This window comes from Anolis sagrei, chromosome 6, assembly GCF_037176765.1.
Source record: "Anolis sagrei isolate rAnoSag1 chromosome 6, rAnoSag1.mat, whole genome shotgun sequence".
Lineage (NCBI taxonomy): Eukaryota > Metazoa > Chordata > Lepidosauria > Squamata > Dactyloidae > Anolis > Anolis sagrei.
This window is the reverse complement of record NC_090026.1, coordinates 124974726-124993857: the sequence shown is the minus strand read 5'-3', so window position 1 is coordinate 124993857 and position 19132 is coordinate 124974726. Positions and strand designations below refer to the sequence as shown.

Genomic DNA, 19132 nt, shown 5'->3' with positions numbered 1-19132 from the left:
TCAACTCCACTGGACTGGCCATGTTGTCCGAATGCCCGAACACTTTCTCCCAAAGCAGTTACTATACTCCCAACTCAAGAACGGGAAACATAATGTTGGTGGACAAGGAAAGAGATTTAAAGATGGACTTAAAGTTAACTTTAAAAACTGTGGCATAGACACTGAGAACTGGGAAGCCCTAGCCCTTGAGCATTCTAGCTGAAAGTCAGCTGTGACCAGCAGTGCTGTGAAATTTGAAGAGGCACGAAAGGAGGGCGAAAGGGAGAAAAGCACCAAGAGGAAGGTGTATGAAGCCAACCCTGACCGGGACCGCCTTCCACCTGGAAACTGATGTCCTCACTGCAGGAGAACATGCGGATCAAGTATAGGACTCCACAACCACCTACAAACCCACTGCCAAAGCACTACACTTGGAGGACCATCATCCTCAAGCTATGAAGGATCACCTAAGTAAGTAAGTAAGTATTATTCACTAGGAAACTATATTGACACCTTGTAACATCCTATCTGTTTCAGGCAACATATTTTCCTACACTTTGGCTGTGGCAGATTTTGTAATTTTAACAGGAAATACACTCCCTCCCAACTCAACCTGAAATTTTCAAAAGCTCACCTAATAATAACCAGCCACAACATACATTGAAGGAAGACAGAGAATACTTTGGCCACTGCCTAATATGATTCAGTATTCATCGGAGTGCTGCTGGGTGACATAACACATTTTGTGACATCCCCAAAAATTCCTTCTGATGATATTCCACTTTTTCACAACGATCACCTGACGGCACACATGGCCATTTAATTGATGGAGAAAATGGTCCCTGGAGGCACCAAGGGATTCATCCTTCTATTCTTGTTCACACTCAATCACTTTTTTGAGGAATGTTGCCCAGAGGGGGGGACACCACTTTCACTGTCATGGTTCAATGCTATGGAATCCTGGGAGTTGTAGTTTCACAGGCTCTTTTTGTGATAGTAAGGACTGCTGAGGACTCCCTGAGAGCCCAAACCTGTCTTCTCTATCACTTCTTTCCTTCTTCTCCTCTCTTTCTCTTTCCCTTTCTCTCTTTCTCTTCCTTATTTCCTTTTTCTTGCTTCCTTCTTTCTTTTTCTCTTTTCCTTCATTCACTTTTCTTCTCTCTTTTCCTTCCTTTATTTTTCTACTTTCCTTTCTTCTTCCTTCCTTCCTTCCTTCCTTCCTTCCTTCCTTCCTTCCTTCCTTCCTTCCTTCCTGTCTTGTTCTCTTTCCTCTTTTCTATCTTTCTCCCTTTTGACCTTTCCTTTTTCTCTCATCCTTCCTTCCTTCCTTCCTCTCTTCTTTCTTCCTTTCTTCCATCCCTCCTTCCTTTCTGTCTTGCTCTCTTTCCTCTTTTCTATCTTTCGCCTCCCTTTTGACCTTTCCTTTCTCTCTCTCTTCCTTCCTTCCTTCCTCTCTCTTCTTCCTTTCTTCCATCCCTCCTTCCTTTCTGTCTTGCTCTTTTCCTCTTTTCTATTTTCTCTCTCTTTCAACCTTTCATTTTTTTAAGGTTGTTCAGGCTGTCTGGCCATGTTCTAGAAGCATTCTCTCCTGACGTTTCGCCTACATCTATGGCAGGCATCCTCAGAGGTTGTGAAGTCTTTCCTTTTCCTCTATTCTTTCCTTCCCTCCTTTCTATCTATCTCTATCCTTTCTCTCACTTTTTTCCCTTTCCTCTCTTCCTTCCTGTTTCATTTCCTTCCTTCTTTCTCTATTCCCATCTCTCCCACTATCTCTCTGTGCAATAACACTAATGCAATTTGACTCTAACTGCCCTAGCTAAGGAATCCTGGGAGCTGTACCTTGGACAGGCACCTGAACTCTTTGGCAGACAATACTAGAGACCTTGCCAAACTACAACTCTCAGGGTTGGATAGCACAGAGCCATGGCATTTAAAGTGGTGTCAAACTTCATTGATTCACCTTTAAACAAAATTAAACAACTAATTATATTTGCATTATTTTCAAGAGTATTGTTCCTTTAGGAGTCACTGGAACTGTAATTCTGGAGAAAGTAATTTTTGTCAATATTGCAAATATTAACCACTCATTTGACATTCATCTTGGTTCATAAACAAAAAGTTCCACCTTGTGGCCACTTTGAGAAAAAGCCATTACACTTCTGTTGACTCTTTTCTGTTTGAGTTTGATCTTGATAACTTTACAGAATCCCATATTCACTTTTACAAACTGGTGACATCCCTTTGCAGGCATCCACAAAGCAGTTCTTTCTCTAGCTGCATAAATTTCCATGCTACAATAACACAACAAAGCAAATGTTCAAGCTGCTCCTTCCACAAGCAACCAATTAAGCAATTGGAAAGTTTTAATTATGATGCATAAGTTATTATCATAATTATAAACATTATTGCTGTATCTATAATCATGGTAGGGACCAGCGTGCCAATACCAAACATAGTGGAATATGTTTTCCACTTTGCATGTAATTTCAGTGGAATTCAGGTTGGTTAAGATAGTGAGGGCATTCAGTGAATTTTAGGAAACTTTAACTTGGGATACAGATTCTACACTATAGATTTAATCCAGATGGATACCACTTCAACTTCCATGTCTCAGTGCTAAGGAAACCTGGGAGTTGTAGTTTGGCGAGGCACCAGCACTCTTTGACAGTGAAGGCTAAAGACCTTGTAGAACTACAATTCCCAGGATTCCATCACATGGAGCTGTTGCAGTTAAAGTGGAATCAAACTGCATTAATTCAGTGTGGAATTTCAGTGAGATAAAGGAATGCTTAAAACAGTGTGGAATTCCAGTGGGACTCAGGAATAACAAGACGTGGAATTTGGGCGAGTCACACACTCTCAACCCCAGATAAACTCATGATATAGTCGCCTTAGGGCCACCATAAATCAGAAACAACTTGGAAACACAGCAACATCAAAGGAATCTTTCAGATGGGATGAAATTTCACTGAAAGTCAGGAATGCGTACAATTATGTGGAATTTCAGAGGAATTCAGGGACACTTACTATGGTATGGAATTTCAGTGAAATTCATGAGTGTTCAACTTATGTGAAATTCCAGTGGAATTCAGGAGTGTTTAACATATATGGAATTTCACAGGAATTCAGCAACAATCAACACTGTGGAATTTAAGTGGCATTCAGGCCACATCTGCACTGTCATATCATCTGGTTATGGATTGCAGATCAACTGCATTGAACTGGATTATATAGCAGTGTAAACTCATATAATCTGGGATACATGGTAATGTACATCCAGCCTCAGGAAATCTCCATCTTATGAATATTTTCAGCACAATGGAGGAAAGCTAGGTGCATCCTTCAGCTCTGATCCAAACATTTTCTTAAAGAGAAAACTTGACTCTTATGCAACAAGACAAGGTATAAAGGGCTCCTTTGATCCTATAAGGTGGCAATACAGGAAATAAATAAAACTTTCTTATCTGGACACATTATCAATGAGGATTCACACCCAGCTGAGCTTTTCAGAGTAATAAAAGGTTTAGCAGTTTAATGTTATAGTACAATGTAATATATAATATTAATATTGTGCTATGGTAATAATATAATACATTATATTTACTTTTTACTTGTAAGTCGCTCTGAGTCCCCTTCGGGGTGAGAAGGGTGGCATCTAAATATCGTAAATAAATAAATAAATAACTCAGGTACCCTTCCCTCTGAACCCATTATTAGAACTTTCTGTCGCAACTCAGGATAGATTCACCTTGCTCAGAACAGCAACACACACCAGGGCTGTAGGGTTTGTAGTTTATTGAAGAAAGGTAAAATCAACACATAGAAATAAGATTGCTGAAGTTCAAAAGTCAAAACAGGAACTTAAATGCAAGGCAAAGCTTCCAAGATCCAAAAGCAAATAACATGAATATAATCCACAAGCATTGGTCAAACCGGAATCCATGGCATCATGACAAAGTCCCAGGAATTAAGATATAAAAGCAAAGTCCCAGGAATTAAGATATAAAAGCAAAGTCCCAAAGATCTAACAGCTTTCCCCTGAAAGCCGAGGGGATTTCAAGGAAGTTCACAGGGTGTGAGCGAAGATACTCTGACAAAGAGTTGCCTTCAAACAGATAATTAAATATGCTTTGCTAGCATGAAAGCATTACGTTGCCCCCGAAGTTCCCGCTTGTTTGCAAGCCAGGTGCTTCGGCATAACCTTAATTGCAAATGGTCCCCCCTACACAGATCCTCATTACTTTCAAGGCTGGATCCCTCATTATCTTGTGCCTGGGAATCGATAAGCCCTGAGTTCACAGAAGGACCAGTTGACTCCTCCACCGGCAGGTGTGAATCCAAATCATGACTGTCTTCTAAAACAACATTCCTTTTCCTGGGAAACTGAGGTGCTTCAAAATCAACACTGTCTGCCTCAACAACAGGGACATACACAGAAATCTGCAACCCATCATCCTCCTCGTCCTGAGGAAACTCAGGCTCAGAAAGAGGAAACAGGCTCAGAAAGCTCATGCTCAGGCTGAGCCACAACACTTCAGCAGTTCACTGTGATGCTTTTAACAACCATTACATAGATAAAATCTCTCGCATAAGAGCCAACTTAGATATTGTTATTGGAGCAGAGGCCAATTATGAGGTATCCAGCAACTCTGTGAGTGGGATTACACTGGATCAGTTTCAATTGGTGAATACTATTGATGTGGGCAATCTGCTGGGGCAAGAAAGGAGGGCAACCTGCTTCATTGAGCCCTGTTCCTCTTGGATTGTCATTCAGGGAGGAGATGCAATTCAGTCTCAAATACAACAAATTATTAATGCATCTCTCAGGGAGGAAAAATTTCCATCCTGTTTAAAAGAAGCAGTACTTAGACAACTTCTGAAAAAGCCCTCCATGGATCCCCTGGATCTTAATAATTACAGACCAGTCTCCAATCTACCTTTACTAATCATTCTGCTGGCTGTTGTACTGGATCACACATCAGACACTTTCCAAGTTATTATTATTATAATTATAATTTGCTACGCAACAAGATTAGTACACAGCAAACAAGATCACTACGCTGGCTTTTGTATTTGATCACACGTCCAAGTGTCTAGGACTGTGTGATGTATTGGTAAATAATACGTGCAGATCCAAGTAGGGTGGCCTTTTGTAGCTGACAGGTGGTAATTTTGTCAGTGCTGATTGTCTGCGCAATCTTCTTGCAGCAGCTGAGGATGTGATCCATTATTTTGTCTGCTTCCTTGCAGAGTCTACACTTGGAATCTGTCGTCGACTTTTCAATTCTGGCTTTGATGGCATTGGTTCTAATGGCTTGTTTTTGGGCTACAAGAATTGGGCCCCCAGTCTCCTTTTTAACAGATGATGATGATGATGATGATGATTAAATTTGCAGGATATGTCATAATTTTGACAACTCCTGCCCTGAATATTTCATTACAAGGGAGAACAGATGGGATCCACATGAGCACCCTCTTGCACAGAAATACTTCCCAAATGCATTAAAATCCAATGCAAAGAAGTCCCGAACAGAGAGAAAAGATACAATTTTTGCTTTTAATACCTGATTTAAATCCCATTAATTGCCATTCAGACCTGGTTCAAAGCAAATGCAAAATGTTCTGCAAAATGTCTCCTGGCCAGTTTTTTTTTTCCCTTGCTATTAATAACATATTTTTTCAAAGATGATATCTTTCCTTTTCCTTGCAAAACGTGTTGTTCTGCTGCTTTTTCAAGATAGCACTCACTGTAACCATAATCCTCAGATTCATAGCCTTGCAGGGCAGTCTCTTATCTTTTTGCTTTTGTTTCTTTGTCTGTTACTTTTCCCCAACATTGTAATTATCCACTTTTGTCTTTTCTCCTCTTTCCCACCAAGAATCACAGACAACCCAGTTTCACTTTGCTGTCTTCCAACTAATAGTGCTGTCACTTCTAATCAACAATTAAGTAGAATTAATTGAGTTTAACTAATGCAGGTCAGTGTTATGGAATCATGGAGTAGCAGCTTGGTGAGGCTCCTGCTCCATTTGTCAGATAAGGCAGAAGATTTTGTAAAACTACAGCTCCTGTGAGTCCATAGCATTGAGCCATGGGAGTTAAAGTGGAACCAATCTGTATTAAATCTACAGTGTAGATCAGTGGTTCTCAACCTTCCTAATGCAGCGACCCCTTAATACAGTTCCTCATGTTGTGGTGAGCCCCCCAACCCTAAAATTATTTTTATTACTGTACTTTTATTACTGTTATGAATTGCAATGTAAATATCTGATATGCAGGATGTGCCGTCACATGCAGACCCTATAAAAATAAAAATAAGATGTGCTTCTCTCTTTATCTGGGCAGACCGCGGGGGTTTTCTTTAGAAGCTCAAAATTTCTCAGCAACTGAGGCCACTTCAGGTTTGGAACATCAAACAGAATATTTATTTCTCAAAGTCCTAGCATACTTGGCACAGCTTATCAAAGTTACAAACAAAACAGTCAATTGGTGAAACCATAGAGATAATCTTTCTTTTTTTTTCCTTCAGTTACTGAGGTGCCTTCATCCAAATGGTAGAAAAAATCCTGAGATCTTTTTACCCCAACCCTGAGCCACTATCTTTTAGAAAGCGTAGGCCTTCCCTATTCCAGCCCAAGGTTAGGTTTGGAAATGAAGCAAATACTGCTCAATAACTATTTCTCAATAACTCAATATCTATCTATAACTCAGTTGCTCAATCACTCTCTATAGTATCTCAATCACTACATTTATCTTTCTATCTATTTCTCAATCTCTCAATTTATCTTTCTATCTATATGACTTAGTTACTCAATTAACTTTTCTACATCTCAGTTGCTATCTATAACTCAATCGTTCTTACAATGGTTTTCTCAGAGTACCTGCCTGACCAACAGCACATCTGAAGCTTTCTTCTCTACTGAAGATTCCAAAATGGAGATCTCAACCCAGGAAAAAAGGTGGTCACTAAACCCAAAGAGATACTTTTCTAAACCAATAACTACAGAAGGGCCTGCAGGCTGGCTTTGCAAACCCTGATACTGTTTAATTTCCAGGGTGCTGCTGGGTCTGTAGCAACTCTGGGGAAATGCTCCTGGAAGACGGAACACAGGGCGTATTTTCATTCACTGGGCCAAATTTGGCACAAATACCCGATATGCCCAAATTTGAACATTGGGGGATGATTGATTTTGTCATTTGGGAGTTGTAGTTGCTGTGATTTATAGTTCACCTACAATCAAAGAGCATTTTGAACTCCACCAATGATGGCACTGAACCAAACTTGGCACACAGAACTCCCACGACGAACAGAAAATACTGGAAGGGTTTGGTGGGCACTGACCTTGAGTTTTGGAGTTGTAGTTCACCTACCTCCAGAGAGCACTGTGGACTCAACCAATGGTGGATCTGGACCAAACTTGGCACAAATACTCAATACTAGCCGTCCCCTGCCACACGTTGCTGTGGCCCACTCTGGTGGTCATGGGGTTTCTGTGTGGGAGGCTTGGCCCAATTCTATCGTTGGTGGGGTTCAGAATGCTCTGTGATTCTAGGTGAACTATAAATCCCAGCAACTGCAACTCACAAATGTCAAGATTCTATTTTCCCCAAACTCCACCAGTGTTCACATTTGGGCATATTGAGTATTCATGTAGTTTGATCCAGATCCATCATTGTTTGTGTCCACAGTGTACTCTAGATGTAGGTGAACTACAACTCCCAAACTCAACACCAATGCCCACCAAAACCTTCTAGTGTTTTGTGTTGGTCACGGGAGTCCTGTGTGCCAAGTTTGATTCAATTCCATCGTTGGTGGAGTTCAGAATGCTCTTTGATTGTAGGTGAACTATAAATCCCAGCAACTACAACTCCCAAATGACAAAATCATATTTTTTTTAGTGAAGGACTCAGATTGGGTTGTTAGGTGTCTTGTGTCCAAATTTGGTGTCAGTGGTTTTTGAGTTATGTTAATCCCACAAACGACCATTACATTTTTATTTATATAGATGTACAAATGTGAACACTGCTGGAGATTGGAGAAAATACACCTTGACATTTGGGAGTTGTAGTTGCTGGGATTTATAATTCACCTACAAACAAAGGGCATTCTGAACCTCACCAATGAAAGAATTGGTCCAAACTTCTCACACAGAGACCCCCCATGACCAACAGAAAATACTGGAGGGATTTCGGATGAATTGAACAGTGATTTAGGGAAGATGTAGTTTACCTACATCCGAAGAGCACTGTGAACCCAAAGGATTATGCCAAAGGGATTATGAAGGCCATCAGAAGCCCCTCTGCTATCCCCCCAGGGTTCCCAACCCCCAGTTTTAGAAACACTGGTGTAGATGCACCTAAAGAGTAGAAGTGCCTCAGCTGTAGCCATTCAAGAGATGTCAAACAGCATTAAATCCTACAGTGTATCTGTACCCCTCATCCAACAATCAATGGGTAATTTTGTTAATAGGATAATGACAGGCCGGATGGGAAGAAGCATTGGCTTCATTGTTTTTGCAGCATAAGACAGAGCCAGGAACAAGAAGGGGGTCTGAGCCAAGCCATTCATAATCTGAATTGGAAGGATGACTCATTTGGGACGGCCACATTCCTTAGCAAAGCCGAAAGCAAAGCTGGATCCCTCATGCCCAGGCACTCTTCTGCCAATATTCGATATTTTGCCTGCTTTCGCACCCGGCTCAAAAGAATACAACACAATATTTATTTTATCCCATATTTACTTTGCCATGGTGCAATTCACTCACTTTGGGCAGCTATCGTTCAGGGATTTATTTTCCAGATCACTGGTTCAGTTGGCACTGAATATTCACGGATTCCAGAATTTTAATTAGAGAACTCATTTAAGAGAAAGAAGGTGGGGAGGGAGTTCCATTATGTAATGTCAAATTTTGCCCAGGGGAGGAAGATTATTTGCCCCACACACACCTCCAAGAGAAGCCCATGCCAGGCAGCATCTCATTTTGGGAAGGACATGTTTCTGCCTGCATTTCTCCTCTCCCTTTCCTGAGCGCATAATACATTTGCCCTTTCAGTATGCAACAACCAAAGTAAGCTGAAGACGAAGGGGAGGAGGAAGAGAAACTGGGACTTTTAAAAGCAGCTGAAAAAATAGAATAGCAGAGAATTAATCATGACTGTGCCGTTCAACTTGGAATAGTTGGGTGGTATGGTGGAAAGGGGCAAGAAGCAAGACAGAATGGAGAACACTGTATTGTTGAAGGCTTTCATGGCCGGAATCACTGGGTTGTTCTAGGTTTTTTCGGGCTATATGGCCATGTTCCAGAGGCATTCTCTCCTGACATTTCGCCTGCATCTATGGCAAGTATCCTCAGAGGTAGTGAGGTCTGTTGGAACTAGGGAAATTGGGTTTATATATCTGTGGAATGACCAAGGTGGGACAAAGAACTCTTGTCTGTTAGAGCTAGGTGTGAATGTTTCAACTGACCACCTTGATTAGCATTTGATGGCCTGGCAGTGCCTGGGGCAATCTTTTGTTGAGAGGTAATTGGACATCCTTATTTATTTATTTATTTATTTACAGTATTTGTATACCGCTTTTCTCACTCCAAAGGGGACTCAAAGCGGTTTTCACATAGGTAATGGCAAAATTCAATGCCAGGCCAAACAATTACAATTATACAAGTACAGTTAGACATAAATCAAATTAAAATACATCCATAAACAGTAGAACAATAATTAAAACAGTAAAACAGTCTCATCCGTTGAATCGCCGTTCCAGTCATTGTCTTTCCAAAATGCTGCATAGATTTGTTTCCCTGTTTGTTTCCTCTCTGTTCTTTTGCTGTTGTAATTTTCGATTTTTTTAACCAACCACCATGTCAGACTACACAGAGAAGCCATTGAAATCCACAAGCATGTGGACAATTTCAACATAAAGAAGGAAACCATGAGAATGAACAAAATCTGGCTACCAGTATTTAAAAAACTCTAAAATTACAACAAAACAACAGAGAGGAAACAATCTGGGGCATCTAATCACCTCTCAACAAAAGATTACCCCAGGCACTGCCAGGCCATCAAATGCTAATCAAGGTGGTCAGTTGAAACATTCACACCTAGCTCCAGCAGGCAAGAGTTCTTTGTCCCACCCTGGTCTTTCCACAGATATATAAACCCATTTTCCTAGTTCCAACAGACCACACAACCTCTGAGGATGCTTGCCATAGATGCAGGCAAAACGTCAGGAGAGAATGCCTTTTGAACATGGCCATATAGTCAGTGATTCCAACCATGAAAGCCTTCGACAATACACTAATCAAGGAGGCACGAGTGGAGGGTGAGAGAAACGTGCCAGGAGGAAGGCGCGTCAAGCCAACCCCGACCGAGACCGCCTTCCACCTGGAAACCAATGCCCCCACTGCGGAAGAAGATGCAGAGCAAGAATAGGGCTCCACAGCCACATACGGACCCACAAGGAAATTCATAATGGAAGACCATCTTACTCGTCCAACAAGGGATCGCCTAATCAAGGTGGTCAGTTGAGACATTCATACCTAGCTCCAGCAGACAAGAGTTCTTTGTCCCACCCTGGTCATTCCACAGATATATATACCCACTTTCCTAGTTCCAACAAACCTCACAACCTCTAAGAATGCTTTCCATAGATGCAGGCGAAACGTCAGGAGGGGATGCCTCTAGAACAGGGGTCCTCAAACTTTTGAAACAGAGGGCCAGGTCACAGTCCCTCAAACTGTTGTAGGGCCAGATTATAATTTGAAAAAAACATGAATGAATTCCTATGCATATCTTATTTGAGTGCAAAAAACCCCACTTTAAAACAATACAATAATTAAAATTTTAACAAATATACTCTTATTAGTATTTCAATGGGAAGTGTGGACCTGCTTTTGGCTGATGAGATAGGATTGTTGTGTGCTCTCAGGTCATTTCAGACTTAAGTTGACTCTGAGTGAGGGCCGGGTAAATGACCTTGGAGGGCCATATCCGGCCCCCGGGCCTTAGTTTGAGGACTCCTGCTCTAGAACATGGCCATATAGCCCGAAAAAACCTACAACAACCCAATAGAGAACACTCATACTCCAGAAGACAAGGTCCAAATCCAAGATGACTTTAGCAAATTAGAGAATTGGGCTAAAACTAACAAAATTAACTTCAACAAGGAGAAATATACAGTACTATATGTAGGCAATAAAAATGAAATGCACAGATATAGGATGTGGGACACCTTGCTTGTGGTCTACTGGGAGTTCCAGTAGACCACATGGTAAACATGAATCAACAGTGTGGTGCGGCAGCCAAAAATGCCAATGCAAATCTAGGCTGCGTTAATAGGAGTATAGTTTCGAGATCGAGGGAATTAATAAAGTCCCGCTCTAGTCTATTTTGGTCACACCTCACATGGAATAATAACCCTCTGTTCTTTTCTGATTCAAGAAGGATATGGACAAGGTGGAAAGTGTCCGGAGAAGGGTGACCAAAATGGTTCAAGGCCAGGAAGCCAAGAAAAGGGGACATGAGAGCCATGTTTAAATATGTGAAAGGATGTTACATTGAGGAGGGGGCAAGCAGGCAGGAGGGGTTTTATGCTGCTCTGGAGAGCAATGAATTCAAATGGCAAGGAAATAGATTCCACTTAAACATTAGGAAGAATTTCCTGAGGATCAGAGATATTCAGCGATGGAATATGCTGCCTAGGAGTGTGTAGGAATTGAGGTTTTCAAAAAGAGGCTGGGTGGCCATCTGTCGGGAGTGCTTTGATGGTGTCTTCCTGCCTGGCAGAAGGAGGTTGGGATTGGATGGCCCTTGGTTTCTCTTCCAACTTTAAGGTTCTATGACTCTGAATGGTCAGTGTTCAGTGATTCTCAACCTTCCTAATGCCGCGACCCCTTAATACAGTTCCTCATGTTGTGGTGACCCCCAACCATAACCCTAACATTATGAATCGCCATGTAAATAATGATCTGCAGGATGTATTTTCATTCACTGGAGCAAATTTGGCACAAATACCCGGGATGCCCAAATTTGTATACTGGTGGGGTTGGGGGGGGGGTTGATTTTGTCATTTGGGAGTTGTAGTTGCTGGGATTTATAGTTAACATGTAAACAAAGAGCATTCTGAACCCCACCAATAATGGAATTGAACCAAAGTTGGCAGAGAGAACTCCCATGATCAACAGAAAATACTGGAAGGGTTTGGTGGGCATTGACCTTAAGTTTGGGAGTTGTAGTTTGCCTACATCCAGAGAGCACTGTGGGCTCAAACAATGATGGATCTGGATCAAACTTGGCAAGAATATTCAAGATGCCCAAATGTGAACACTGGTGGAGTTTGGGGTGAAATAGACCTTGACATTTGGGAGTTGTAGTTGCTGGGATTTATAGTTCACCTACAATCAAGGAGCATTCTGAACCCCACCAATGATAGAATTGGGCCACACTTCCCACACAGAATCCCCATGACCAACAGAAAATACTGTGTTTTCTGATGGTCTTTGGTGACCCCTCTGACACCCCTTCGCGACCCCCCCAGGGGTCCCGACTCCCAGGTTGTGAAACACTGGTGTAGATGCTGCCTTAGGGTCCTTCCGCACAGCCATATAACCCACAACATCAAGGCAGCTCATCCACAATATCTGCTTTGAACTGGATTATCTGAGTCTACGCTTCCATATAATCCAGTTCAATGTGGATTTTATACAGCTGTGTGGAAGGGGCCTTAGTATTCTTCCTTTCCTTCCTCCCTTCTTCCAGCCTGGATGTCCAGAATTAGCTGACCACACTCTACGCCTCTCCCAGCCCTTCATAACTTCTGCCAAGTTTCTGGCTCATGTTTTTAAAACTTTCCCCCCTCTGATTCACTCCTGTTTCCAGCTGAGCCTGTCCAGACAACCCCTTATTTCCTTTGAGGCTCCCGCCCCTCTTGACCCGCCTGCACCCAAGGGGAAAACAGAGCACTTTCTGAATAACTATCAGCATTTGAAAACAAAACAAAACTAGCTTAACTTTCGGTGTCATTTCGCAGAGAGAAGAAGAGACTGCTAAATCAGGAGATGTAATCAAATCGGCACCAACAAGCAGGCAGCAGGTCAAACCCATGAAAATAATCTCCAGGCCTGCAATGGAGAAAATAATATGCCAATGCTGAAAAATAGGACAAGGGCTGTGCTGAAGTCTTTTGACTTTTGTAAATAGCTGTGTTCATTCAGAAATACAGTTGGCTCTCTCTATCCACAGATTCGGCCATCTGGCAAACCTTGATTTGGCCAATGCATTGTCAAAGGCTTTCATGGCCAGAATCACTGGGTTGTTGTAGGTCAGTGGTTCTCAGCCTTCCTAATGCCATGACCCCTTAGTACAGGTCCTCATGTTGTGGTGAGCCCCAACCATAATATTATTTTTGTTGCTACTTCACAACTGTAATTTTGCTACTGTTATGAATGGTAATCTAAATATCTGATATGCAGGATGTATTTTCAGTCACTGGACCAAATTTGGCACAAATACCCAATACTTCCAAATTTGAATACTGGTGAGGTTGGGGGTGATTGATTTTGTCATTTGGTAATGCTGGAGTTGCTGGGATTTATAGGGGATTTATAGTTCACCTGGAGCGGTGGAGCAGTGGGTTAAGGCCCTGTGCTGGCAGGGCTGAAGACCGACAGGTTGCAGGTTCGAATCCCGGGAGAGGCGGATGAGCTCCCTCTATCGGCTCCAGCTCCTCATGCAGGGATAAGAGAGAAGCCTCCCACGAGGATGACAAAACATCAGAAATCATCCGGGCGTCCCCTGGGCAACGTCCTTGCAGACGGCCAATTCTCTCACAACAGGAGCAGTTGCTCCTGACACGACAAAAAAAAAAAGTTCACCTAAAATCAAAGAGCCTTCTGAACTCCACCAATGATGGAATTGAATCAAACTGGGCACACAGAATTCCCATGACCAAGAGAAAATACTGGGAAGGTCTGGTGGACATTGACCTTGAGTTTTTTGGAGTTGTAGTTCACCTACATCCAGAGAACACTGTGGACTCAAGCAATGATGGATCTGGATCAAAGTTGGCACAAATACTCAATATGCCCAAATGTGAACACTGGTAGAGTTTGGAGAAAATAGGCTTTGCCATTTGGGAGTCGTAATTGTTGGTTCACCTGCAATAAAATAGCATTCCGACAGAATTGGACCACACTTTCCACACAGAACCCCCATGACCAATGTTTTCTGATGGTCTTTGGCGACCCCTCTGACACCCCATCGCGACCCCCATGGGGGTCCCGACCCCCAGGTTGAGAAACACTGTTGTAGGTTTTTTGGGCTATATGGCCATGTTCTAGAGGCATTCTCTCCTGATGTTTCGCCTGTATCTATGGCATACCTCTGAGGATGCTTGCCATAGATGCAGGCAAAATGACAGGAGAGAATGCACCTAGAACATGGCCATATAGCCCCCCCAAAAAAACTTACAACAACCCTTGATTTAGCCATTTTGGCTGTTAGGAATTGTGGGAGTTGGAGTCCAAAACACCTGGAGGGCCGAAGTTGGCCCATTCCTAGTGTAGACTCATATACTTGAATGCAGTTCAGTCTGCTCTATATGAGTCTACACTGACCAAGACCATGTCATAAAGTTATAACCACATTATATGGCAGTGTTGATGGAGCCCATATCAGTTTAAACACATTGCCTGAACAACTGAGATAATTATATTATTTTTTTTGTAAAGGTTGAGAAATATTTGCAAAACAGTGGCCACCCCATCAAGAAAACATTGGCCTTGCAGTGCTAAATTTGGTTCTGATGCGTGGCAAAAAGGTATAAATCTAGTATATGAAACACAGACGCATAGGCTTTCAACTTTTTTTAAACCTAAAATTGCAATTATATTGTGACAACAACTTTGTATATGTTTCTATTTAAATGTTTTTTGCTTGCATCTGTTTTAGTTTTTTAGAAGTGGTCTTGTGCCCCAACACTTATGGTCATTATTATATTTACATCTCTATCCCACTTCATTCCCAGCTCTGGGATTCCAAGATATATAAATTATCAGAGATCCAAATATAAATAAACAAAATGATAATGTCCGAATGAATCTCCCCTTATGAACCTTCGAGGACTTGAAGATTATCTGGAGAGGCCCTGCTCTCAGTCCCGCCATCATCACAAGCACGGCTGGCGGGGACGAGAGACAGGGCCTTCTCAGTGGTGGCCCCTCAGCTATGGAACGCCCTTCCTAGGGAGATCAGATCGGCTTCTTCGCTCCTAGCATTTCGGAAGAAACTTAAGACATGGCTATTCGAGCAGGCATTTGCGAATACTGAGTAACGGGCATAAGAACAGAACAGCTACATGACGGGACTGGACATCGTTTTAAGGAGTATTTATTGAATTATGTTTTACTACAGTGTTATGATTTTATTGATGTTGTTATTTTATATTGTAATTGTGTTCTTGGTGGCATTGAACTTTGCCTTGTAAACTGCCTCGAGTCGCCGGAAGGTTGAGAGGGGCGGTATACAAATATAGTAAATAAATCTATATAAATAAAAATGTAATGTTCGTTTGTGGGATTAACAGAACTCAAAAACCACTGGACGAATTGACACCAAATTTGGACACAAGACACCTAACAACCTAATGTATGTCCTTCACTCATTTGGGAGTTGTAGTTGCTGGGATTTATAGTTCACCTACCATCAAAGAACATTCTGAACCACACCAATGATGGAATTGAACCAAACTTGGCACACAGTTCTCCCATGAACAACAGAAAATACTGGAAGGGTTTGGTGGGCAGTATCCTTTGGTTTTGGAGTTGTAGTTCACCTACATCCAAAGATGACTGTGGACTCAAACAATGATGGATATAGACCAAATTCTACAAGAATACTCAATATGCCCAAATTTGAACACTGGTGGAGTTTGGGGGAAATAGAATCTTGACATTTGGGAGTTGTAGTTGCTGGGATTTATAATCAAAGAGCATTCTGAACCCCACCAACGATGGAATTGGGACAAACCTCCCACACAGAACCTGATGTATGTCCTTCACTCATTTGGGAGTTGTAGTTGCTGGGATTTATAGTTGCTGCCACAGCAACGCGTGGCAGGGGACGGCTAGTAAATAATAGTAAATAATAAATAATTACAAAACCAGTGTTGCCAAAGAGTCTCCTTAAATGCCTTTAAAATTGTCTTTCAAATATTTCCCCAGAGCAGAAACTTTAGAAAGAAAATACTTCCTTTGTGTATTGAACCATTTGTTTCTCCCCGCAGTTAAGCGATGAGCTAGCTGCTAACTTTGAATGGGTGACACATTACTAAAAATAAAGGTGTCTTGTTGACTTACAGCAAAATCATGAATTTTGTAAGGTTATGTCAGGCAAAGGCAACCCAGAGATGGTTTCGCCACTTCCTTCCTGTGAAACATGGGGTGCATATTCACTGTAAAATCGATGCAATTTGGTGTCACTTTATGGCTCCATGTTATGGTGTCCTGGGTATTGTAATTAAAGACCTTGCAAAACTACAACTCCCAGGATTCCACAGCATTGAGCCATGGTTTCGAAGTGTGTTAATTCTACAATGTAGATCAGGAATGGGCAAGCTTCGGCCCTCCAGGTGTTTTGGACTTTAACTCCAATTCCTAACAGCCAGTAGGCTGTTAGGAATTGTGGGAGTTGAAGTCCAAAACACCTGGAGGGCCGAAGCTTGCCCACACCTGATGTAAATGCACCCAGTCTATATCAGTGTTTCTCAACTTTCCTAGTGCCGCGACCCCTTAATCCAGTTCCTCATGTTGTGGTAACCCCCAACCATAACATTATTTTCATTATAACTGTAATTTGGCTAGTGTTATGTATTGTAATGCAAATATCCGACATGCAGAATGTATTTTCATTTCCTGGACCAAACTGGGCACAAATACCCAGTATTTGGGGGGGATTTGTCACTTGGGTGTTGTAGTTGCTGGGATTTATACTTCGCCTACAATCAAAGAGCATTCTGAACTCTACCAACGATGGAATTGAACCAACCTTGGCACGCATGACCTACAGAAAATACTGGAAGGGTTTGGTGGGTATTGACCTTGAGTTTGGGAGTTATAGTTCACCAAGCTCTAGAGTAGGGGTCATCAAACTAAGGCCCGGGGGCCAGATACGCCCCCCCCAAGGTCATTTACCCGGCCCTCGCTCAGGGTCAACCTACGTCTGAAATGACTTGAAATCACACAACAACAATAACAAATCCTATCTCATCAGCCAAAAGCAGGTCCACACTTCCCATTGAAATACTAATAAGTTTATATTTGTTAAAATTGTTTTTCATTTTAATTATTCTATTGTTTTTAAGTGCTTTTTTGCATTAGAAAAAAGATGTGTGCATGGGAATTCATTCATATTTTTTTTCAAATTATAATCCGGCCCTTCAACACTTTGGGGGACTATGATATGGCCCTCTGTTCAAAAGGTTTGAGGACCCCTGCTCTAGAGAGCACTGTGGGCTCTAATAATGATGGATCTGGACCAAATATTGGCACAAATACTCAATATGACCAAATGTGAACAGTGGTGGAATTTGGGGAAAATAAAGCTTGACATTTGGGAGTTGTAATTGCTGGGATTTATAGTTCACCTACAATCACAGAGCATTCTGAACACCACCAATGAGAAAATTGGGCCAAGCTTCCAACGCAGAACCCCCACAACCAACAGAAAAATACTGTGTTTTCTGGGTTGTTGTAGGTTTTTCCCGGCTATATGGCCATGTTCTAGAGGCATTTTCTCCTGACGTTTCACCTGCATCTACCTCAGAGGTAGTGAGGATGCTTGCCATAGATGCAGGCAAAACGTCAGGAGAAAATGCCTCTAGAACATGGCCATATAGCCCGGAAAAACCTACAACAACCCAGTGATTCCGGCCATGAAAGCCTTCGACAATACACTGTGTTTTCTGATGGTCTTTGGCAACCCCTCTGACACCTCCTCGCGACCTCCCCCCAGGGGTCCCGACCCCCAGGTTGAGAAACGCTGGTCTATATGGTTTGCCATCTCCCATGCAAGTGCTATTCTGGACTGACTCGACTTAACTTCGGAGATCAGACAGGATCTAGAAATCACCATAACTAGTATGAAAACTTAGCATACGCATGAGTACAGTGTGGGCCGAAAAGTCACAAAGGCATCTGATATTTTAATAACTGCACACTCTGTATAAATCCTAAATCTTTTGACTTACCGTTGTGGGCCATTGTCAAGGAATGTGCAGAAAAAGCCGGAAAGCACTTCTGGATCAGGATGTGTGTCCAGATGTGGGAAGGCAGATGTTTCAAGCCTTTAAATACGTTCCTGGCCACTCCCAAGAATGAAACGTTTAGTCATGTTTGAGAAAAACTCCTCTCTTCTTCCTTTTGGTCTCTTCCATGCCCCAATCTTGCGTCAGCGGTTCAGTCTTTGCTGTGCCATGGATCGGCTCTGCTTTGCTCTAACTAAGGAGGGAAAGGCCCTCCTACAACGCGCACACACAACACACACGCAACAGGCACAGAGAGCACAAGGTCTCCACCCAGCTGTGTTTTTGGCAACCCTGTCATTATGGGGCTGGAATGCAAGGCTTCCTTACTTCAGGGCTCTGTTTACACAGATAGTTAAAAGCCACAGGGTAAGGCAAGGAGGGGGAGACTAGGACAGAAATATATCAAAGCATACCCCCCCCCCCCAAAATAGTAAAAGGAGACCCCAAAGCAATAAACACAAAATAAAACACCGAGGCAACAAAACGGAAAGATTTGTTGCACACGCTTTCCTACTGTGTCTTTCTTTCATTGTTGTTTTATTAGTCATCTTGAAACTTGCTAAAGTGTTTCATTGAGAAGCCAGTTCCTGGCTTTAGGGGGTAATTGATGAAGTTGGTATTCGCAGTTTGGGGAAGTTACTTTTTTTTTTTTGCACACTGGGATTAATGCACTTTGATACCACTTCAGCATTAATCCCAGTGTGCCAAAAAAAATTATCCTGGGAGCTGTAGTTTAGTGAGGATTCCATTGCATGGGAATTAAAGTAATGCCAAACTGCCTTCACTCTCAAGTGTAAACACATCCTAGATCACATCAGCCTGTCTTCTCATCACAATAGCATTCTTAACATGAACGG

At 42.1% G+C, this 19132-nt stretch overlaps 1 protein-coding gene across 1 annotated transcript in view; it reads right to left on the bottom strand.

Moving 5' to 3' along the window:
- PLCD1 (phospholipase C delta 1) overlaps positions 1-18511 on the bottom strand; it is an 89613-nt gene extending 71102 nt beyond the window's left edge. Inside the window, exon 1 of the mRNA XM_060782640.2 lies at positions 18219-18511. Within this exon, the coding sequence (XP_060638623.2) occupies positions 18219-18231 (13 nt within the window). The 5' untranslated portion in view covers positions 18232-18511. The remainder of the gene's footprint in view (positions 1-18218) is intronic.
- Between the last annotated feature and the right edge of the window lie 621 nt (positions 18512-19132).